Raw genomic sequence first — 23,464 nt, 5'->3', positions numbered from 1 at the left:
CCATCTAGTCACCTTCCCCTTCCCTCTCCCAATCTGATTATTCCCCAATTCCATCAGTTCTGCTGGTGCTGCTAAAATGACTGATGCTGTCCAGTCTTCTCCCCGTGAACATGTCCCAGTTGGTCTCTCCTCTCTGCCTTGTGTTTCTCTGAGTCTCAAACTGCATCTCATGGATTGGCAACCCGGAATTCCATCAAGATCTTTAAGACTTTGGGATTTCACAGAGAAGTTAAAAAAAAAATCCTCCCTCCTCTAAAAAAACCATGCATTTAAAAAGTTGGAGGTGGGAAAAAGATTGCCAGCTTTTAATTTTGCCAAGTAAAGATGAGAAAGCCCTCCATCTTCTATATTAGTACCATCCATTAGAAATATAATGCAAGCCATGTGTGTTATTTTAAATTTTCCAGAAGCCAAAAGGTACAAAATAAATAAATAAAAGAAACAAAGGAAATTGATTTTAACTTGCTTTATTTAACCCAATATGTCCAAAATGTTACAATTTCAACATATAATCGATAGAAAAATATTACTGCAATATTTTACATTTTTTATGCTAAGTATTTGAAAACCAGTGAGAATTTTGCACTACAGCACATTTCAATTTGCACTAGCCATACTTAAGTGCTCCAGAGCCACATGTGCAGTTCTATATTGTTACTCAGTAAGAGCCCTATAATGTATATACACATATGCACTCAATGTATATACACATACACATACACTAATGTGTATGATCATACACATGATCATAATCTCTGTATTTTTTAAAGAAGACACTTAGATGAATCAAAAACCAAATTACCTTGTTCATATTGTTTTCTCTATTATGAACATCTTTGAGGACCATGCCAGTTCAGAGTCTGATGTTTTGGAGCTAGGTACAGCTGGGGTGGGTAGAGTTGCATGATGGTGTCTGGACAGCCACGCCCAAACCTGAGCTGGCTCCTTCCTCATTGAACAGATACTGAGATGTGTTGCACCAAGATCTGCTAGGTGCTGGGGAGAGTGGAGATCAGGTGGGTCCTCTGATCTCATGGAACTGCTGCTCTGCCCTGGTGTTCCAAGTGAAGCTCTGCAGGCAATGAGAGGGTGTACTGTCTGCAGAGAATTTGAAAACAATAAAACTCGTTGAAAGTCAGTCTGCATTTTATTATTACCACGTGCCCTCAATTCTAAACTATGTCAGGGATAAAACCACCTCCCTGAAAATCAAGTTGTTGGTCTCCCTTGAGTCTTAATGATCTATCTGTAAACTTCAAATCAGCATATTTGAATTACTTGCACACTAAAAAAAATCATAGCCTACAAGGAAGGTAATTCAGTTACTCCCAATTACACATTCAGCCCTAACGCACACCAAGTCAGACATAGCTGTACGCGTTAGTTTTGAGAATAAGTTTATAACAGTCCGGAATTGTTCAAGCTCACTTCCGGAGTACTTGTGTCTCTGGCCCCTTTGGTACAACATATGGCTGTGTTTAAACAATAGATTCAAAATAAACAATGACAGCACAGTGATTAAGAAGCTGAAGCACAAGAACTTGATTTGCTTCAATTCTGTCATTCTATGTGACCACTTGAAGCTTTCTTTTTTGAAGCTTTTGTATTTAAAATTTAAAACAGTGAAACAAAGAGTGAACTGCACAGAGTGTGGTTACTGCAAATTTTCTTATTTAGTAAAACAGTATATCATATTAGTATTATTGCCCAATTATATTTTACCGAATTTGAATCACATTTATTATTAAAACTGATTCTTATTTCTGAAGTGTTTTGTTGTTTTTAAACTGTAATGGAATTAATGCAATGTAACATAATTATTATTGCAATGGACCACTATGTAGGTATTTTTTTTCTTTTTGTTTTCAGAGAAATATATTAATTGAAAAGTATTGATCCAGTACTCTTTTCCTTTTTTTGGACTGTAATATTTCTTTTTACTGACATTACATATACAAAGTTCAATAAAAGAATATGTTCACCATCTGCATTTCCTTTCCGGCTGTGATCATTAGTATTTATCCATTGTATTTCATGATTGTTATAGAAAATAATGTTACTTAAAGGAGGTGGGTGTTAAAAACTTTTCTGTCCCAAGTGTCAAATAAGCTAGGGAGGCCACTGGTGCTCTGAAGAAAGGGAACACGTAGTTAGTTGAGCTATAAGGAAGCAACGGAGGCGGGAGAGCTGGAAAGGGTGAGGGAACACCCCGCTTGGGGAGGCAGCTTGGCTTGTTCCACAAACTGAAACAAGACCTACGTGACTAGAAACTGGCTCGAGCCTGCGAAATCAGGAGAGGAGGTCAGATAGGTGAGCAGGACTCACGGGTCAGGAGAAAGTCTGGTGTTTCTCTTGAGAGTACTGGGGAAACCACTCAAGGGTTTTTAAAAGGGGAAGAGACATAATCAGACTTGTGCCTGAGAAAAACACCGTATAACTCTGGCTTCAGGGAGGAGAATGGAATGGAAGGAGACCTGGTGGGTACAGGGACCAGAAAGGAGGCTGGGCAGGTACCCAGATAAGAGAAGATGGTGGCCTGGACAGTGGGGGCATTGGTGGTTAGCTTCGCTCCAAGAACCTCACCATCTTAATTACCGTAGTTTGAACTGAACAACTTGGTGATAAGCCCAGCCTTGAACTCCTGTGGCCTGCAAGGTAGACTCTGAGGCACCCATTTAAAAGGACTCAGGGCAGTCTGTGTGTGGTGATAACCACATCTCAGTGGCAGACTGGAGTTTTGGGGGTTTCCAAAATTTTACTCCCTTCGCTGGGCTCCCACAGGAATTTGAATGTACTCATGATAGAGCACTGACTTCGATTCATTTAACAAGTATTAATTGAGCACCTACTGTGTGCCAGGCACTCTCCAAGGGATGAAGCAGTAAACAAAACAGACAAAAATCTCTGCCCTGTTGGAGCTGACATTCCAGTGGAGAGGACACGGGCAAAAAACAAGTGAACAAATAAAATAATTCCAGAATGTGGTAAGTGCTATGAAGAAAATAGAAAGAGTGATGAGTTAGAACAATGCAAGGAAAAATTAAGTTGTCTAACAGTACCAAACTTTGGACAGGATGTGGATGAGGGCAATCTCTTCTATTTTGCTGATGGAAAAGTAAACTCAGAAGTTTGACATCACTTTGTCAAAGATAGCATTTACACATCCTCATATGCAGCCATCACACGTTCCATAAGACACCTGGGAGAGCTTCCTGCACTTGAGCACCAGGAATACATTTAGGATTGTTAATAGGAACACTGTTCATAAGAGCAAAAACCTGGCAATAACCACAGTGTCCATGGACATGACACCAGGTAGAAAAACTGTGGTATATTCTTGCAGTGGAAAGTGGACAAACTCCATATAGGTGCAATAATTTAGATAAATCTTAGCACTGTAATATTGAGTAAGAAAGTAAATACGAGAGTATTACATACAGCTTGCTAGCCTTTTGATAAAGCTAAAAGCAAGAGAATATATTTTAAGAAAACATATTTTTAAAAATAAGAGAAAGGAGAAATTGGAACCCTCATACACTGCTGATGGGAAAGTCAAATGGTGCAGCAAATCTATTGAGACAGAAAGTAGATTTATGGTTGTCTAGATTTAGGGGTTACAGCAAAGGCAGTAGAGCTGGAGATGGAGGTAGAGGAGCTGAAGGAGTTAATGAGCACAGAGTTTCTTTGGGGGATGATGAAAATATCCTAAAATCGATCATACTGTTGGATGTGCAACTCCATTAATTTGCCATTGAATTGTATACTTTAAATGAGTGGATAGTATGGTATGTGAATTATATTTCAATAAAGCTGCTAAGCTAAAAAAAAAGTTTAACATTTTTAAAAAATGTAAGGGAAAACTCAGGATAGACATTACATCAGATGAAGGAAAGCAGGGAATGGGATGGGGACAGGGGAAGGTAGGTTATTATCAATGTTGCTGATTTCACTGGTTTTTATTATATGTAAATAAATACATATAAACATAAAGTGAGCCAATCATGGACAATGATTTAAAAAAAAAGTCACAGAGCAGCAATTCTGTGTACCTGAGATGCATGGGAATGGGTGGGGAACAGCAGAGCGTGGTCGTCAGGGCAGGCCTCTCTGGAGAGTGAGCTGGGGCTAGAATGAGATGGACTAGCGATGCGGGAATGGGGGTTGAAGAGTTTTCCTGGCTGAGGAGACAGCATGTGCAAAGGCCCTGAGGTGGGCCCAAGCCTTCAGTGTTTGAGGAATATCCAGGAGGCCAGGACTTGAAATTTTAACAGCAGCAAAAACAACAGCAACAACAACAACAACAACAACAACGCAGCAGCTGCAGGGCCAGAGCAAGACCTTTCGGAGGCCCTAAGCACTGAAAAGATGGCAGTGCCCACCCTATGCCATTCAAGATAAGTATTAGGCGGGGAGGGTAAACAAATAAATAAATATTAAGTGAGAGAAGTGTAAGAATGTTAGAAAATTTAAAAAAAGCTTTTATTTTCCCCAGGATCACTACTTTGATACCTTTTCTGAAACGTTAAATCCATCCCCGCCCCTGCCTATTTTTCTTCTTATTAAGTTGATGTCTCTAGGCTGGTGGTGGCCTGAGTCCTTGAATAAGTAATATTTACTGAGCACTTACTAGGTGTCAGGGATGGGTTTACATCCATTATCCCATTTAATTTATAAAACAACCATATGAGGAAGAAACTGCTTTTTCAAACTATTTTAACGATAAGCAAAAGGAGGCACCAGGATATGAACACAGAAATTCTGACTCTATCGAGATGGAATCGTCCAGGATACCGTTGTGAGGGTTCAAACCCGTGGATCTCCAGATCTCAGCGTCCAATAAGTCGCCGGAGGAACCATGTAGTCAGGGGAGCAGGGCCCTCTCCTTACGAGCGCCCTGTGCCTTTAAGAATCGTCCCCTCCAGCAGGCTAAGCTCCAATTTCCCTCCCGGACCCTCAAAGCATCAGCCCGCCCCCCGCTTCTGCGGAGCTACACCTCGGCCCTTCCTCCCCCATCCCATACCCTCGGGCTAGGCTCTCACCTTCGGCTCGCCCAGAGGTGGGTAAGGTCGACGGCTTGAGACAAGTACCTCCCGACCCGGTCACTGCCCACTATGCCCCAACGGAATGCTACCTTAGAGACCCTCATCCCGACCTCTCCCAGCTCCTGATTCCTCGGTGGGATGCTTCAGCGCCCCCTCCCATCGCCCAGGCTCAAGACGCGGTGAAGGTGACCTCCCCAAGGGGCAGCACCCGCCCCGCAGTGCCTGAGCGGGCTCACACGTGGTGAGCTGGGAGCGCGCAGCCCCTCCCCGCCACGCGCCTCGAGCGTGCGTCCCAGACACGCCCCTGGGTCTGGCTCCGCCCCCGTGCCCGCGCTCGCTTCTCCAGACTCGGGAGGGGCATCGCGCCCTAACCTGGCACCAGGCTGGCTGCGGTGTGGGGTGGGACCTGGGAAAGGGGCACCCATTCATCCTCGAGCCTCTCACGAGTACTGTTGAAGGCGGGAAGTCCGCCCTGCTCCAGACCCTTGGCCCGGTCCCTTGGTGCGCTGAGAGAAGAAAGAGCTGGGACCACTAGCCTAGGATTTGAGCCCTAGTCTACAAATCTTTGGTTTTTCGTACCTGGAAGTGGGCGTCATATTCCCTTCTTTCTCAGGACTTTCGTGGAGCCTCAAACGAGAAAAAAAAATATTTAAGAGATTCGGTTCGTTGGGCTCAAAAGCATTTCTTGAGACCCTACGTGGCTAGACCCTGTGTGTACTAGGCAGGGGCTTCATCGATGACACGATAAATCTGTCTCCTTGAGGAGCTTTCCTGAGCCTGCGCCCCCCACTTTCTGTTCTGGGGCTGTCCAAAAAGACGCCCCCGAAAGAGAAGAAAGCGGAGGTCCTACCTGGCTGCAGGTGTCACTGAGTAAGCTAAAATTTCAAAGGCTGCGCGGGGCGGAGACAAGCTTTCGGAGCCAGATAGGGAAGCACGCTCGGCGTCTCCCCACCCTCCCGCTCTTCCTAAGCCTAAGAAAAGAAACCGACCTCATCCGACACCCCCAATCCCAGCCGCGAGACCGCCCAGCCCCGCAGCCCGAGCCCCGCCCCGCTTCGGCAGGCAGCGATTGGGAGATGCAAATACCAGGTTCTCTGCCCAGCAACGGGTGACGCGCGGCCCGAGCGCGAGGCGTGGCCCGGCCGCAGCCCTAGCGGGCACCTCGGTGTTTACACGGGGCGGCCCCGCGCGCGCCGCAGCGGCCCGCAGACGGCGAGGGGGAGGGGTGGCGCGCGCGCCGGCGGGGCCGCGCGGGGAGAAAGAGACTGGAAGACGGCGGGGCGGGGAGCGGCGCGCGCCGGCCGCGGCCGAGCAGAAGGCTGCGAGAAGAGCCCGCGGGGGCCCGGGGGTGCAATTCCTCTGCCCCCGCAAAACAATGTGTGGCGTGCAGCAGGGCGCAACTTGCCGGAGGCGGCGGGGGCGCGCCGAGCCCGCCTGAGACCGCGCCGCTGACCTTCTCCCCCCGCCGTCCGTTGGGCCCAAGCACCCAGCTCCTCGCTCCCCATCTCGCGGGGGCCGGGCCGAGCTGCGGGGCGGGGCCGCCCCTCCGTCGCTGCTGCCTCCTCCCCCACCCCCAGCCGCGGAGGATGCGGACGGCCCCCGGCGGCGTCTAGCGGCCCCGGGCCCAGGCACGATGGTGCAGCAGCGGGGCGCGAGGGCCAAGCGGGACGGCGGGCCGCCGCCCCCGGGGCCCGGGCCGGCTGAGGAGGGGGCGCGTGAGCCCGGCTGGTGCAAGACCCCGAGCGGCCACATTAAGAGACCGATGAACGCGTTCATGGTGTGGTCGCAGCACGAACGGCGGAAGATCATGGACCAGTGGCCCGACATGCACAACGCCGAGATCTCCAAGCGCCTGGGCCGCCGCTGGCAGCTGCTGCAGGACTCGGAGAAGATCCCGTTCGTGCGGGAGGCGGAGCGGCTGCGCCTCAAGCACATGGCGGATTACCCGGACTACAAGTACCGGCCGCGCAAAAAGAGCAAGGGGGCGCCCGCCAAGGCGCGGCCCCGCCCCCCCGGCAGCGGCAGCAGTGGCAGTGGCGGCAGCCGGCTCAAGCCCGGGCCGCAGCTGCCTGGTCGCGGGGGCCGCCGAGCGGCGGGAGGGCCTTTGGGGGGCGGCGCGGCGGCGCCAGAGGACGACGACGAGGACGACGAGGAGGAGCTGCTGGAAGTGCGCCTGGTCGAGACCCCCGGGCGAGAGCTGTGGAGGATGGTCCCGGCAGGGCGGGCCGCCAGGGGACCAGCGGAGCGTGCCCAGGGGCCGTCGGGCGAGGGGCCGGCTGTCACCGCCGCCTCCCCGACTCCGTCGGAGGACGAGGAGCTGGAGGAAGAGGAGGAGGAGGTAGCGGCAGCGGAGGAAGGCGAAGAGGAGACGGTGGCGTCGGGGGAGGAGTCGCTGGGCTTTCTGTCCAGAATGCCCCCTGGCCCCGCCGGCCTGGACTGCAGCGCCCTGGACCGCGACCCGGACCTGCCACCCGCCTCGGGCACTTCGCACTTCGAGTTCCCGGACTACTGCACCCCTGAGGTTACCGAGATGATCGCAGGGGACTGGCGCCCGTCTAGCATCGCCGACCTGGTTTTCACCTACTGAGCCCACCGTCAGCGGGGCGCGCACGCCCCCAAACCAGCTGTTTACATACAGGAATCAGGTATTGGGGCCCCTCGGAGGCCGAGGCTGGCACCCCATCTCCCGCGCAGCCTCCCCCCTCCTAGACGTGCCCATCCCCCCAAATGCAGACATGCCCCTCCCCCGCAGACACACCCCAAGGCAGCCCAACCCCCATCCTTTCCCCGACATCCAAGCTCCTCCCCATCTTGCCCCCTCCCGCACAGCCACCAGCAGCCAGCCCCCCTCCGATACACCTCATGTCCTCTTCTAGAGACCTGTACCCCTCCCCCATTTTGCACACGCCCCTCCTCGTGGCCGGAGGACACGCCCCTGCCCTTGCTCCGGACTCCCTCCGCCTCCGCCTTCGCCTAGCCGGCCTCTTCCCTTGTTTAGAGGGGCGCTGCAGCTGGGCGGCCCCGCGCCCTCCTCCCATGCCCCTCCCTCTCGGGGAGGGGGAGGGGCACGCTCCTTTTTCCCCCTGGAGCGCTGGGACCCGCCCCCTTCTCGCGCATGCTTAATGCTTCTTGGGAGGAGGGGGCTGGTCCGGGACGAACCGCACGCCTCTGTCAGTCGCTCCGGGAAGAAGAGGGGCGGATATAGAGCGATCCTGAGAAATCTTTTGATCCAGGAGCCACGGCTTCCTTTCAGCCCGACGGGGCGTCACTGCCTTAATGGGAGGAGCACTCGGAAGGGGGAGAAAGAGACAAGCCGGCCCGAAAGGGTTGGTTTGGAGCTTGGAACTCTCCCAAGTGGCATAGCCCCTTTTACCTTACGGGGTCTCCCAGACCCACGTGCACCCCCACCCCCACACACCGACTGCTTGACTGCCTCTACAGCCTATCTTGGTTCCCAGAAACGTCCCTTTCTTTCCCTCACCTGGGAATTGGGGTCTTTCTTGGGAAAACCCTTCACGAGAGGAAAAGAAAACTCAGAACTGGGACATGTAGCAGTTCGTTTGGGGACAGGGTCCTTTTGCTCCCCACCCCCCGGAAGTGCCGTATCGTATCAGGGCACATTCCCCGCTTGGGCTTCTTCCCCAAGCCCCTTACTTTCACCCAGGTCCCTCTGCCTCCAGTGACAGTATTCAGTGGGAGAATCTGAGACACAATGGTACTGTGGGGTTGAGACTGAGGTATGATAGCCGATGGAGTAACAAGACGAGCCCCACTTTAAAGCACCCGGCTTGAGAGAGACCATCGACTGGGCCAGTGAGACTGAAGGGAGTGTCAGAGTAGTGGTGGGCCATTTGCGCCTAGCGCTGCTATAGGAGGAAGATATGTCCAGTTCGGGGTGCTCTCCGAAACCCTGCCCCTGATGCTGTTACCCCTCATACTCCAGCTCCCTGTTAAAGCCCTGCCCCTCCGGCCTCCCCACGCCCCCTTTGCCCTCACTACCTGTATCTCACCGGCGTGTGTCCACCCTCCCGGGTGTGCACACACTCTCATTCACACACACACAAATCTCAGGAACAAACGGTCCCAGAGTCCTCCGGGACCCCTGCCCAGGGTCTCTGCAGGTCTCTGCCCCACGCGTTCCCGTCGCTGACAAAGCCACCAGCTGCCTCCTTTAAGCTTGGTGCTCCGGCTCTGGGCCTTTTCGCGCGCACGCGCGCGCGCTCTCTTTCTCTCTCTCTCTCTTTTTTTTTTTTTTTAAGAAAAACAAAAAAGACAATGAAAAATCCCAGAAAACGTCATGTGAGTGAAAAGATGTCACTGTCTGTGGTCTTGGAGAACTAGTCTTGTAGCTGAGGGGAGGGGTCCCTCTGATCTGGGGCACTGGCCCCACAGCAGGACTTCTGCCAGGACTGAATAAAGTGTATTTGCCCCATCTCGCCCTGTGGTTCTACATGTCTGTGCCTTTCCTCAACCCTCCCCAGACAGTTTGGCAGATTCAAGTCCGTGTGATTTAAAATCATGCAGAAAGACCTGGGGGTTCCAGGGCAAGAAGGCACCCGCCCCTCTAGGCCTCTCTGTACCCTCTATCTTAGGATTCCCTGGCCTTCGCTAAGGTTGGCTGACTCATCCCCACAGAGGCCAGGCAGGTAACAGAAATGAATGAGAGAGCCTGGGTAGACATTGTCTTCATGAGCCACTTACAGGGGAGCAGCTGCTCACCTGCCAGTTGTGACCCTGTGGGAATGTGACACTGAGACCAGGGGGCTAGATTTTTCAAGAGAAGGTGGAAACCTGGATGTTTCTGTGAATGTCTCAATTTCAAAATGAAAGCTGACTCAAATATTGTTACATCCTTGTGGACCAAATGAAACAATTGTGCAGGCACACCTGGTACAAGGGGGCCAGTTTGACCCTGCCCTAAAGGAGGATTAAGAAGCAGGGTTAGGCCACAATATCTGGGCTCAAAGCCTGGCTCCACCACTGAGCACCTGTGTGACCGTGAGCAAGTTAACTTGACCCTGACTCTTCTTTCCATATGTGTTAACATGGGGATGATAATATCTGCTTCACAGAGTAAAATGATGTGTGAGATGAGAAGTACCTAACATGTGCTTCATAAATTGTATTGCTCCATTTTTTTTCAGAGGAGGAAACTTGTAAAGGGCCTCCAAAGAACCAAGGTCAGAGATAGGGCCCTAAAGTTTGGTTGTGTCTCCTGGTGAAGTGTGACTTCAGGGTGCTGCCTCTCCCTCCCTGTTTGGGTCTACAGATCATGCTAGGCTGTCTGCTCAGAGTCTGGCGTAATGGGGTTAGTCCCAGTGCCTGGCACATAACTACCCCCGGTATAGATGGTGTGGAGCAGCAGAAGCCACAGCGATTCCTGTCCTTGAGATTCTTACCACTGTATTTTGGAAATTTGAGGCCAAGGCATTTCCAAACTTCTTAACCCCTGACCCCTGTACCCCTAATTTTTCTACCAGACAGATCTGGTGAATTCCTAAGGTTGGACAAAGCCTGTTTCCCCAGTAAGAATCAAGGCCAAGTGTGAAGACCTCATTCAAAGAGGGTTTGGGGGACTGGGACACCCATAGATGCTTTAAAAGAGGACCAGAGCAGGTTTGGGAGGACTGGGCACCTATAGAAAGAGGCCCTGGGGCTGCAGGAATGACTGTGAGTGCTTCCTCTTAGCCTCTGTGATTGGAAGCAAGATGGCCACAAACAAAATGAAACCTGTAAGAAAGAGTTGAGAAAATGTGGAAGAGAGCTGCTTCTCCCAGGGCACCCTGCATCTGGAGTCTGAGTGAGAACAGGCAGAAAAGCCTGCCGCTTTAGTTCAAGGTTGCATTACACAGTCAGGGGCAGTAGGGGCACCCCCCCCCCCAATACACCAGGGCCCTCCCAGGATGGCTGAGGCTTTGCCAGGCCAGCAGCGCAGTTTGACTTCCTGTACCCAGTCCTGCTGCGCCCCTCTTCTTTTCACAGGTGTTTATCCCTAATAAATATCTTGCACCCCAAACTCAGTCTCAGTGTCTGCTTGTGGAGAACCTAGTCGGCGGCGGAGGGTGGAAGGGGCTGGACAAAGGGCAGGGGGTCACTGGCCAAGCAGCCACAGCGAAGCACCTCTGAATCCCTCGCCTTCAGGAGGGGTCTCTTCTCCATCCATACGGTCAGCCCCAACCTCCGGGCTGCGCCCTTTCCACCCTTTCCACCCTTTCCAGTCGGCATCAATCAGAAACTCCAGCCTTAGCCCATGAGTCACGCCCGAGCTCTCTGCCATTGTCATTCTCATTCGCAGTCGCTCCCCGGGCCTCAGCTGGAGAGAAGGAGGCTCAAGGCCCGTGTCCTTCAGAATGCCCTCGGAGGGGGTAAGGCGGGGTAAAAGGCCTGGCCGGAGACGGTGCTAGAGCACTGCAGGTCTTGGGCAAAGCTCCTCCCCTTTGCAGGCCTTAGTTTCCCCCAGGTGACGTGGGGGAGGGGAAATGGGACTCGAAAGACCGTTTACTGTTACTTTGGTTCCTCCCATCTCAGAAGGAAATGGATTCTGACCTGCGAAAGGTGGGGAGAGACCTGCTTAAGTGGACTCTGGGGACCCCTAGCGGCTGAAAGGGGTAGGAAGTATGGCAGAGCGGGCGGGGGCTAGGGTGGTGGCACGGGGGTGCAGGGTGTGTCCCACTCCAATCCCCCTCCATTCGTGCGCTGTGATTCATCTCTGGGTCAGGCCCCTGGTCTGCGCTATTTGAGCCATCTTGGTTCCAGGGTTTTAAAAACACCTATACGCTCATGTATTGGTTGTCTATTCCTTTGTAACATACTGCCGCCCACTTAATGGCTGAAAACATGCATTTACGATTTCACAGTCTCCCTGGGCCCGGAGTCCAAGTGTGCCTCACCTGGGTTCTCCGCCCAGGGTCTCTCAACGCTACAGTCAAGGTGTTGGCTGGGCCGTGTTCCTTTCTGGAGCTCAGTGTCCGCTGCCATAATCACGTGATGGCGGGCAGAACCCAGTTCCCTGTGGTTAAAGGACGGAGGCCCCTGTTTTCTTCCTGGCTGTCAGCTGGTGCCACTCTTGGTTCCTAAAAGCCGCCTGCGGTTTCTTTCTTCACAGGCCCTCTCTCAGCGTGGCACGTCTTGTGTCAAGGCCGGCAGGGGGACTCAGCAGCTTCAAGTCACTTGGCTCAAAGAAGGCTCTCTTTTAAAGGGCTCATCCAGGGAAATCTCCCTATCGATGAACTAAAAACCAACTAATCTAATCACATTTACCTTGATCATGTTTACAGAATCCCTTCACCTTTGCCAATAGTGTCGTATAATCACAAGAGTGAAGTCCATGGACTCCCCGGTCTCACCCACATGCAGAGGAGAAAGTTATGTTGGGTAAACTTGCCAGGGAGTGGGAATCTTGGGGGCCATCTTAGAATTTGCTTATTGTAGCTGTGGATTCTCGAACTGATACCTCCATCTTGACATTGCCAGACCCGTTATGTCTAGCTGTCTTCTTGTCATCTCCACTGGGATAACTAACTTGCACCTGAAACTTGGCATGTCTAAAAATGAAGTCTGGTTTCCACAGTCCTCCCAAGCCTGCTCCCCGACCTTCATCTTCGCATCTCAGGTTACTCAAAGGCCAACAGCCTCGGGGTCATCTTTGACTCCTTTTTTCCTCATAGCTTCATAGTCCTTATCTCCTCTTGGTTCTAACTTCAAAATGCGTCCTGTGTCCTATCAGCTCACACCTTTTCCATGGCCACCCCCCTGGTCCTGGACCCCATCATCTCTTGCCTGGTACCCTGTACCAGCCACCTCACTGAAATATTTGCCTTTTCCTTTGCCCCAATCAATCTTGTGGTCCACATAGCAGCCAAAGGGATCTGTTTAAACTATAAATCAGACCATGTCCCGCCTTTGTTCAAAACTCTCCAATGGCCTCCATCTCATTCAAATTGCAGCCCCGGGGATCCTTTGAAAATACAAATCTAATCACAGCTGAAAACCTTTCAGTGGTTCCCCATCACCTTCAGGATAAAGGCGAAAGCTCTTGGCCTGGCATTCAAGGCCCTTTGCAGTTGACTTCTTTACTCCTTTTACAAAGTTTTCTTCAGTGACCAGTCCTCCCCTAAAACTCTGCCTCAGTCATGACAGGCCACTCCCCAGTGACAGTGCCCTCCCAGGCCATTTGTCTTTCCTCTCCTTGAGAAACTGGAGGAACTTTGGGTTCATTGCCTTGCCTTTTGAGGCCTCAGTTCTGCCATCTGTACAGTTAAGTGGTTGAACTAGGAGTCTTTAAGGCATATCCAGCCTGGCATCCCAGGAGCCTACGAAACCTGTCTGCCTAGCTTCCTCCAGGTTGCCTAGCAATGGACACCAACTCTCTCCCCCATCTTCAGAGGTTTCTTAGCAACCCAGTTTCTCACCCTCAGTGGTTTTCAGGGTTTGACTAAATGAATTTCAAGTTCTGCTTTTTCTCCTCCCCAAAATTCTAAGACCAAGGATCTTTTTTGGAGACTTGGATACAAACCCCGAATAGAAAGAGGCCTAGGTTTGAGGTCAGTGGAGGATTTGCTGTGAGACTTAAAGATGTTAATGACCTCACTGACTTTTATTTCAGATTATAAATACCTGTCAGGTGCTCCTTAGGGCTTTCCCTATTCTCTACTGTGTGTTTGATTCAACTGCTAAATTTATTCAGCTCCAGGACTTCCTTTTCTCCTTCTCTCTCTCTCTCTCTCTCCCTCTCTCTGTCTGTCACTCACACACACACACACACACACACACACACACACAGAATTAAATGGGTAAGCATTACACACAAAGCACTTAGAGAGCCCTTTGCACACAACGAGTATCATCACATATTTGCTATTATTAGTCTGTGTTTAGTAAGTGTTTACTGAGCTGCCTACTCAGTGCCAAGCGCCATGTGAGGCATGGGGATAAAATAGTGAATGAAAAGGATGTGGCTCCACCTTGCAGTGTTCATTCATCCCAGTGTCCCCAGCCCCCAGCCCAAGGAGAGACAGAATGGACACAAGGCATGAAAGCATGTGGGTGCAATGGTGCCAGAAGAAGCTCAGAGAGGTGCGGTGACACCCGAGACCACATAGCAAATATGGGACAAGGAATAAAGTCAACTCGGCTGCCTGGCAAGGGCTGGCTCTCCAGGGAGCTGGGCCATGGGATGCATTGCCCAGGGAAGAACTAGGTTGGGAGAGAGAAGGGAGGTTCCTTGCAGAAGGGAAAGGACGTGTCTCTCCCCTCACCTCCTCCCCAACCCCAGCTCTGTTCTCAAGATCGGGGAGGGCACCGATCCTTAGCAAGGGATATGGGCTCAAGGAGGGAGAGAATCGAGAGAATGGAGGGGCTCAGTGAGAAGGTGAGGACTTCAGTATGATTAGGGGCTCTGGATTCAAGCAGGAGGAGACTTCCTGGTAGGGATGCAGTGGGAGAGGTGGGGGCTCAGAGAGAGAGACGGGCGGGCGTCTGTGAAGAGGATGGGGCTCAGCCAGGAGATGAGCGTTTGTATACTTGGGTAAGGGCTCCATGAGGGGGATGGAGGCCCAGACTCTGTAGACTTTTTTTTGATGGGGGGGTTGGGTAATTAGATTTATTCATTATTCTTAGAGGAGGTACTGGAGATTGAAGATGGAGGCCCAGAGAGGAGACTTGAGGATACTGCGAGGAAATGAAAGCTCAGTGAAGGCAAGTGTCTTCAGTCAGAGGGTAGGGAGATTAAGGAAGTGGTGGGACAGTCAGGAGAGGAGTTACAGGGACTGTATGAAGGTGTGGGGTCCCCGTGAGGGGCCTGGGATCTCAGGGAGAGGAAAGAACTCTTGGAAGGGGATAGGGGCTCGCGATCCTGCAGGGGTCCGTAATCTGCAGAGCCAGCCCTTGGGGCGGGCTGCCCCCCCAACACCCCGTGTCACCCCCCCCGCCCCCCAGCTGCGGCGCAGGCGCCGACCCAACCCGCTTTGGCTCTGCTAGCGTTCCGGCTCCCATCAGCGGAGACGGCAGACGGAGAGGTGAGCTCAGCCCTGTTTCAGGCGCGGCCCGACCCTCCCCCTAGCCTCCCCCCGCCTCCTCCTGCCGCACCCCCAGCCCAGGCCGTGTCCGGTCTGGGGCAGGACGGCAGCGCCCCAGCCCGGGCGTGCCTCCGGCTTTGGGAAGGGCAGGGGGTCCCAGGGAAGTAGCAGAGGGTGGAGGTCTCACCAGTCCCAACGCCAAGAGACACCTCAGGGTTGATAGGCTGGACAGAGTTCTCAGAGGACGAGACCCCACCCACCTCTCTGCTGAAAACCCATCCCCATTCCTCTCTGCCTAGGTTTCCCTCGAGGGGAAAGGATGCACTTAATCTGGACCAGGGAACCGGCGGTCGGGTCAGAAACTGTGTGCGGTGCAGGGCGGGAGGAATTGGCCTGATTTCCCTGGCCTAGCCTCCCAGAACGGCGCCCCTTCCCCCGGCCTGAGCAACGCCAGGCGCTGGAGTGGGAGGGTCTAGGGGTCTGGGAAGGAAAAATCAGGGAGGCTCCATAAAGGCATCCATCTTCTGGCCCTCGCGCCTGTCATCTTCCTGTGCGCCTCCCTCCACTCGCCTCCTCGCCGCAGCCTCCACCCCTTAGACCCTGTAGCCCCCTCCTCTTCCTGCTCCCTTCTCACCGAGCTCCTCCCTCATCCCGCCTAAGGACAGCTCCCCAGAGGTTCCTATGGCAACCCTGGTCCCCGGTCCTCAGCATCCTCTCCCTCCCTCGCCCTAACCGCCAGACCGCCTCCCTGCAACCCTAAGGGAGGCGTACGAGCCAGGCCGAGGGGGAGGCAGTGTCAAGGTCACCTTCCAGCTCCATCGCCAGCAGTATTGAGTGATTCTGTATATTTGGAGAAGGGAAATGTTAAATTACAAGGGAGAAGCTAACCTAGGCCTACTATCCCTGAGCACCCTGTCCTCCCCCTCCCCTAATGGTCGATACCCAGACGCTGACCGCCCCGCTCACCCCCTTTCATTCTCCTCACCCGGGCCTCCTCCTGGGGTGGTTCCCACTCTGGTCACACCCTCTGCAAAGCCCCGCCCCCTGGGTAGAGCCTCTCTCTCCCCAGACCTCTGGCCTCTTCTTTCTCTTTCTCTTTTGGTCTCTGCCTTTTCCCATTGTCTGTCAGTTCTGAAGGAAATCTTAGAGGGGAGGAGGAGTCTTCAACAGCCTTTCCCTTTCCCCCCTGCGTTTTGGGTGAGGGCTGTGGAGAGCGGCGATTTATAGACTGCCTTTAACAGCAGCAATTCTGAGCACTTGTGCTGATCCATGGGGGCTCCAAGAATTACCTCAGCACATACTGTGGCTGTGCCTCTGTGTGTGTGTGTGTGTGTGGTGTGTGTCTGGATGTATGTGTCTCTACGTGGTACACGTGTGCCTGTCTGTGTCTCTTTGTGGTGTTTGTGTGTCTGTGTTGACTTGTGTGTCTGTGCATCGATCTGTGTATGTGTCTGGTTTGTGTGTTTCTCTGTGCCGTGTGTGTACGTATGCTGGCGAGTCTCTTCACACCGGGATTGGAGGGCCACATCTGATTGGAAACTAGAGGTGGCTAGAAATTTGTCTCACCCTTCAGTGTAGACACATTACTTCATTTGGTTTGAAGCTGCTCAGAGGGGCTGAGGGCCACCATGGGGTGGGGGTGAGTCCAGCCCTTCCCCAGCTTCCCTGACCCCCAACAGTTTTAGTCCTAAGGGTGTGTGGGTATACAGGTACCTGCCACTCCCTAGGCCTCAGTGCTTCCATTTGTGACAAAATAGAAAGGTCCTTAGACAGCTTTCTCTAGAAATCTAACAGCCCTTGAGACTAAGAGCCCTGCAGCCCGAGGGCCCCTGACTTTCACCTCCTGTGGAGTCAAGATTCTCTGTGACTTGGAGACTGTTGCCTCCTGAGGGCAGCCCTTCTGAGGGGTCTTACAGGGCCTTGCAGCTTGGGGAGCTCTATCTGATTGGATAAGTTAGTGTCCAATAGCCATGTGTCCAACAGCCATGGCAGTTACCCCCCAGAGTACCTTGAAAGGCAGGGAGATTAAGGAGATATGTTAGGAGATGGGGGTGAGGATCTCTCACTCCAGACACAGGGCTCAAAAAGTTCATGATAAAAATAATAATGAAGAAGTTAAAGTAATAATTATCACAAAAGCTACCATTTTTTGGCATGGGACACAATAACTGTATGAAGCCCATATGATTATTGGCTCTGTTTTACATGTGAGGAAACTGAGGCCTAGAGCCATCAAAGCACGTGTCTAACATCCCGTAGCCAGGAAGGGGGGTATCCTGGATTCCAGACCAGGCAGTCAGGCTCCAGACCCACAGTCCCAGGCGCTGGGTGGCCTCCAGAGTAAACATGCACATTTATTGCCACCTATAAATTGCCAGGCCCTGCGCTAAGCACTCAGTGCATGGGCTCAATCTCAGTGTACCTAGGGAAAGACAGGCCGAGATTCCAGAAGGCCAGGTTGTGTGTGCTATGAGTGTTGGGTGCCTGAAATGGGTGGAGAGATGAGTGAGGCACAGAGATTCATGGGGCCTGGAGAGTCACCGTGGGCAACTCTCACTGACCCCTCCCTCTGTCCATGAACCTTGCCTACCCGACAGAGACCCATGATGCCTAGCTGCGACCATCCCTGCGGCTGTAGCCGAGGCCCCAGTGTGGAAGACGGCAAGTGGTATGGGGTCCGCTCCTATCTGCACCTCTTCTATGAGGACTGTGCAGGGACCGCCCTCAGTGATGACCCTGAGGGGCGTCCCGTCCTATGCCCTCGCCGACACTGGCCCTCACTGTGCTGGAAGGTAAAGTGGGAGGAGGAACAATTCCTGTGATTTCCTGTGGTTTCAGGGAGGAGGTGGGATCAGTGGAGAGAAAGGGGCTGAGAAGCAGCAAGGAGTCTTGCATATTCAAAGAACAGAAAACCCAACTTAAATGAATTTCAACAATAAAAGGAAAATATTGCTCATTTTATAGAATTAGAGGTTGGGTGCCTTCAGGCAGAGTTTGATCCAGCAGTTCATCACACTGAGGACTCGAGATTTCCTTCAGTCTCCCTATAATACCTCCACCCATGCAGTCTATTAGCTTCAGACTCTCCGCATATGTTCTCCAAATGATTGCTCCCATGCTGACCCTCAGTCTTTCACTCCCCACCAACGAGGAATATCAGAATTTCCTCCAGTATTTCCTTCAGAAAAGAAGCAACACCCTTCATTTCCAGAAGTCCTGACTAGTATTGCTTTGGCTCTGGTTGGGTCACTTGCCCAGCCCTGAGCTAGTTACTGTGGCCAGGGGGAATGGTAGATGGTATATGCTGACTGGCAGGAAGGGGGTTCACCCCGCTTAAATCTTCCTGTGGCTTCCCAGTGATATACTGGGGGACTGTTGCCAGGGCAGCAGAAGGCATGAGAGAAACAGTCGATGTCCGTACCAGCCACGGAGACTGGTCACTAAGGAAGCACAATGTGGGTAAAGAAAGGTATGGAGGTGGCAGTGAGCTGGGTCCCAACAATGCTTTTTGGTGAATACTGTGGGAAGACTGAAGCAGAGGGCCCCTCACCTCTGCTTTCAAAAGGCTTCAGTCTAGTGGGGAGATGAGGTGCCAGCCTGTGCGGTGAAGGCAGAATCTCAGGCCAGGTGTACAGAAGATGTCTGGAGGGGAAAGGCTATCAGTGCTGGGGTGATCAGGGAAGACTTCCAAGAGAAAGTCAGTGTGTATTATAAGTTTCTGAGCATCTTCTTATTGCCAGGTAGTGTGTGCTAGGCTCTTGGGGACATAGAATTTAAGACAATGTGTTTCTTGTCCTGGAGGAGCTCCTAGCTGTGATTCACTTAGTCATTCTGCAAACACTCAGCTACTGCTCTGTCCCAGCACCGTACTAGGCATGGAAGATACCTAGTGAGCCCAAAAGACATAGTCTCTGCTCTCATGGCATCCCTGGCTCTCAATCCAGTGGAGCAGGCAGACAAGACTTATACAGTAACCAAAGTACATGTTCAAATGTGCACCAAGGTGAATGAACTGAAGAATGAATGGGTGCAGTGTTTGCATACATGCAGAGCAGGGGACTTGACCGAGTCCAGGGGTGTCCTGGAAGGCTTCCCGGAGGAGGTGAGGTTTGATATGCGATCTAAGGGATGTGTAGGAGTTAACCCGACAGAGGGATAGAGATGGAAGGTAGATGGAGCAGGATGTAAGATAGGATCCAAATAATGATGGAAGGAGAATCAAGGTTGGCAGAAACCAACTTCTAGGTGGGAGGTGAGAAGGAAATTACTCTGGAGACCTCAAGAATCCAAACAGAACATGAGTTTTTGCCCCTTGTCAGTCAGAGCCCAGCAGGTGTGTCTGTGATCCCATCTCTACAGGCTGGACTAAGGGATTCCCTTCAAGTCCAGTTGAGATCCTTCTCCTGGGACCCCAGCAGACCCTGACTGCCTCCAAATCTGTCTGCCTCTCTCCAGATCAGCTTGTCCTTAGGGACCCTGCTTCTGCTGCTGGGTGTGGCAGCCCTGACCACTGGCTATGCAGTGCCCCCCAAGCTGGAGGGCATTGGAGGGGGTGAGTTCCTCGTGTTGGATCAGCGGGCAGCCGATTACAACCAGGCCTTGAGCACCTGCCGCCTGGCAGGCACAGCGCTCTGCATGGCGGCTGGGATCCTGCTGGCCATCTGCCTGTTCTGGGCCATGACCGGCTGGCTGAGCCCGGACACCAAGGCAGAACCCTTGGACACTGATGCCGATGGCCACGTGGAAGTCTTCGGGGATGAACAAGAGCAGCATTTGTCCCCCATCTTCTGTGATGCCAGCCACTTTGGGCAATCCTCTGCGCAGACCATCCAGCCCAAGCGGGACTTCTGAGCTGCCCACACAGCCAGAGGAAGAGCCAGATCTGGGATCTGGACTCTTCCTTCTCCCACCACACCCCACCCTCCCACTGTCTCCCTAACTTCTCCCTTTTAGTGGACCCTTTCCATCTAAGTCCCCAGAAGGCCCCATTCCAGGTAAGAAAGTCTGGAGCTCACATCCCTGTGTCCCTTCCCAGGGGCGGGGCACTAACTCATCTAAGATGCCAACCTTACCAGAGTCCTCCCAAAACCTCCTACCCCCACCTCCCTCCCAAGGCCATTCAGAGGCAGAAAACATCTCTCTCAACCTATCCCCACTCTTTCCTCTGTGTGACCTTGGGCAAGCTCCTTACCCTCTCAGACCACTGGTTCCTGCCTCTGTACTCTGAAGGGTTTGGACTAGATTCTAGAGTTCCAGGGCTTTCTTTTTCTCCCCAGAATATAAGTATTACCCTCCACAGGCAAAGAGGGGGAGGGGGAGAAGGGTCATTCTCATTCACTGCCCCCTCCCTCTGTCAGCTGTGTCAGGATGCCTTAGGATGCATCATTGATACTCTCTTGGACCAGGATGATGTGAACACATTTACCCTCTCCAGCATGTTTTCTACATGCATTTGGGTGTCAGTCCACCCCATCATGAGCTATTACAGGCCCCAGGTTACAGATGAGTGGAGGAGGGAGGCGGTCAGCCTGCAGGAACTTCGACCCACATCTTCAGATTCCTCCTGAGCCAGCTCTTCAGCTGGAGAAGAACCCCACACCTTCCTGGCTTCCAGAGGACCCCCAGGGATGGGACATGTTTGGCACAGAGAGACTAACTGATGTCTAATGGTCCCAGGTGACTCAGAAGATACTTTGGACATGTACGTAAATGGTCTCTAAGAACCAAGGGGGCAGGAGAAGTGGGATGCCTTTGTCCCTCAAAGTCCACCCACCTAGAAACCATCATCCACAGATCCTGACCTCACCTGGTAACAAATGTGCTCTCCTGGAAGCACGGGTCCTTCCATCCTGCAGTCTTCCCGGCCAGATGCAGCATCTCTATTCTACCACTAGGGGGAGCGCCAAGACAGCTGGAAAGAGGCGCCCGGGACACAGCTTCTACCCTCCCGCCTCAATCTCACCACCAGCGTAGAGGGGCCTCCTGGGAGGGTCCTCAGTCCTCCCCTACTAGACAGGCCCTACTGCCTTTGTGCCCCCACGACCCCTCCCCAACCTGCACCTTTCCATCCCACCTTCCCCTTCAATAAACAGCTAGGATGGGTACTGACTTCGCTTTTCTTCTCCCTGATCGCTGGGGTGGGGGAGGGAGGAAAGAGCAGGCAGGTACTGTGTGCCCGGCACATTGCTCCGTTTTTTGTTTTGTTTTGAGAAAAAGGATGATTCTCTTCATTTTACCGATGAGATGAGAAATATCTCAGCCATTTTGACAGACTTCTGCCGCATCCCCAAGAGGGATGTGAGGAGGGGGCTCTGAGAACCAGAGCTGGAGCCAAAGGTGGGATATTTTCCAGGACAATAAGAACAGGTAACCTCCCCCCACCCCCGCCGCACTCACTAGAGGCCAGGCCCTGTTCTCAGGGCCTTATAGACAGGATGTCATTTAACCTTCATTAACAACAGCCTACGGATGGGAGAACAATTATTCCCAAACCTCACTCAACTGTCCCAAACTCTCCCCCGCCAGCCCCCACCAGACTCTGCCTCAACTCTGTTGCCCACCTCTCAGAGCATGGTGGCTCCAGCCAAAGCCTTGGGGTCATACTTGACGCCTCTCTTTCCTCACAGCCTGAATTCAATCCATGGGCAAGTCCTGTCACCTTCAGACTTCTAGCCTCCTGAACCGTGAGACAATAAGTTTTTGTTATTTTAAGCTACCTAGTTTGCAGTACCTTGTCCAGAAGCCCTAGGAAACTAATATGGGGTGTAAACTGGTGCAGCCTACAAGGGAGGCAGCTTGGCAACATTAAAAACAGAAGTACGTGCCTTTTGACCCTTCTGTCTTGTGTGGGTATATCTGTAGGTTAAATTCTACATGTTGGAACACTGCAGCCTTGTAACAGAGAACATTTGGAAACAACCCAAGTGCTTATTGCTAGGGGATCAGTTAATAAATCATGGAAATTTTACACCGTGGGACACTGTGTAAAAGAACAAGAAAGTGCTTTTCATGTTCATCTGAACTGATCTCTAAGTTATATTGTTAGGTGAAAAGGTGCAAGGAGCAAAACACTATGATGACTTTTAAATCGTTTGTGTAAAAAGAAGAATAGTTATGGACGTCGCTGGTATAGGTGTAAAATCTTGGCTTTGGTTGCCTTTGGGGGAGGCACTGGGGACTGGCTGGCTGGATAGGGGTGCGAGGGCCTCTGGCACCTCATGCTCTTTTGCCTATTTTAAATTTTGAACCATGTGAATGTATTACATTTTTTAAAATAATTAACAAAAAATTGTTGTAATAATAATAATAGGTATAATATAATTATATAATAATTGATGGAATATACTTAAATAAATGGGGGAGAAGGGACAAATTGTCCTTGCAGAAGAATTTTTAATTAATAAATACAGAAGGATTGAGAGACTTAGAAAAATGGCCCTGAGCCCACTAGAATAATAATTGCTGCAGGCGAAACCCACCTATGAATGCAAAAACGAGTGGCTGAAACTTTAAGGTGAAACTGGATTTGCATAGTCTCAAAGTATCTCCTCTCCAAATGTTGATTACCTTCTGTTGGGGGTTAACATGTGTCCACAGGTTCCTGGCTGTTTCACCCTCCAGAGAGGGAAGCTTAATTCCCCTTTCCTTGAGTGTGAGCTGGATTTGGCAACTTGCTTTCTGACAAATAGAATGTGGATAGGGAAAAATAGCAGTTTCACAGTGGAGAAATCGGTCAGGCACCAGCTTTAGTAAATGCTCAAGATGAACATTGCCAGGAACAAGTTTTGCTGCTTTTTGGACCCCTGAAAAGATGTGCTGAGAAGTGCAATTCGCCTGCATGGTATTCTTCCCCAGATCCATAACTTCAGCCCAATTACGGGAAAAGCCAAATTGAAGGACATGCTACAAAACATCTGACAAGCACTCTTCAAAAATGCCAAGGTCCTAAAAGACAAGAAAGACAAAGACAGTGTCACCGATTGCAGGAGAGTGAGGAAATAGAGCTAAAGGCTATGTAGAAACTCTCTGTACTGTCTCTGCAACTCTTCTATTATTCTACAACTATTTGTTTTTAAGTTAAAAAAATACAATCGTTTTGGTCAAGATGAAGTAACAGGAATCAGGTTATCCTCCCACCTGGAAGAACCAAAGAATGGACTGGGAAATAAATCAATGAGCAGAGTCCTACAATTGCCTTAGTTGACTGCCCTGAGAGAGTTTCCAGGCCATGGCATAGATGTCTATACTGTGTTCTAAAAGTGATGAAACAGGTAGACAGAAAATCAGTAACGGTATGGAAGGTTTGAACAACACTATCAACCAAGTTGACCTAACTGAAATTTATAAGGCATTCCACCCAACAACACCGGAATATACAAGGTCTTAGTGGCTCCTGGAGACCCGAGG

General features: G+C 51.7%; 2 protein-coding genes and 1 long non-coding RNA gene across 3 annotated transcripts; 2 read left to right on the top strand and 1 right to left on the bottom strand.

Moving 5' to 3' along the window:
- Positions 1-451: 451 nt before the first annotated feature.
- LOC141574039 (uncharacterized) lies at positions 452-5,615 on the bottom strand. Its single transcript, XR_012500589.1, has 2 exons — positions 5,040-5,615; positions 452-1,098 (listed from the first exon to the last, which is right to left on the bottom strand). It is a non-coding gene; the product is annotated as an uncharacterized LOC141574039 (long non-coding RNA).
- A 567-nt stretch (positions 5,616-6,182) lies between these two features.
- Positions 6,183-9,478, top strand: SOX12 (SRY-box transcription factor 12). The gene has a single exon (XM_010960914.3). The coding sequence runs from the start codon at positions 6,676-6,678 to the stop codon at positions 7,627-7,629; it is 954 nt and encodes a 317-aa protein (XP_010959216.2). The 5' UTR covers positions 6,183-6,675; the 3' UTR covers positions 7,630-9,478.
- A 5,540-nt stretch (positions 9,479-15,018) lies between these two features.
- Positions 15,019-21,352, top strand: NRSN2 (neurensin 2). Its single transcript, XM_074346901.1, has 3 exons — positions 15,019-15,058; positions 17,656-17,850; positions 19,514-21,352. The coding sequence occupies exons 2-3, from the start codon at positions 17,662-17,664 to the stop codon at positions 19,907-19,909; spliced, it is 585 nt and encodes a 194-aa protein (XP_074203002.1). The 5' UTR covers positions 15,019-15,058; positions 17,656-17,661; the 3' UTR covers positions 19,910-21,352.
- The last annotated feature ends 2,112 nt before the right edge of the window (positions 21,353-23,464 follow it).

The sequence above is a fragment of the Camelus bactrianus genome, chromosome 19 (assembly GCF_048773025.1).
Source record: "Camelus bactrianus isolate YW-2024 breed Bactrian camel chromosome 19, ASM4877302v1, whole genome shotgun sequence".
In the NCBI taxonomy this organism is placed as follows: Eukaryota; Metazoa; Chordata; class Mammalia; order Artiodactyla; family Camelidae; genus Camelus; species Camelus bactrianus.
Note: the sequence above shows the minus strand (reverse complement) of the source record. Positions and strands in the feature narration are given on the sequence as shown.

Excerpts from the sequence above, each read along its gene's own strand:
- SOX12 (XM_010960914.3), top strand. The coding sequence starts at position 6,676 with ATGGTGCAGCAGCGGGGCGCGAGGGCCAAGCGGGACGGCGGGCCGCCG.
- NRSN2 (XM_074346901.1), top strand. The coding sequence starts at position 17,662 with ATGATGCCTAGCTGCGACCATCCCTGCGGCTGTAGCCGAGGCCCCAGT. Across the intron at positions 17,851-19,513 it reads GGCCCTCACTGTGCTGGAAG|ATCAGCTTGTCCTTAGGGAC; the intron begins GTAAAGTGGGAG and ends GCCTCTCTCCAG.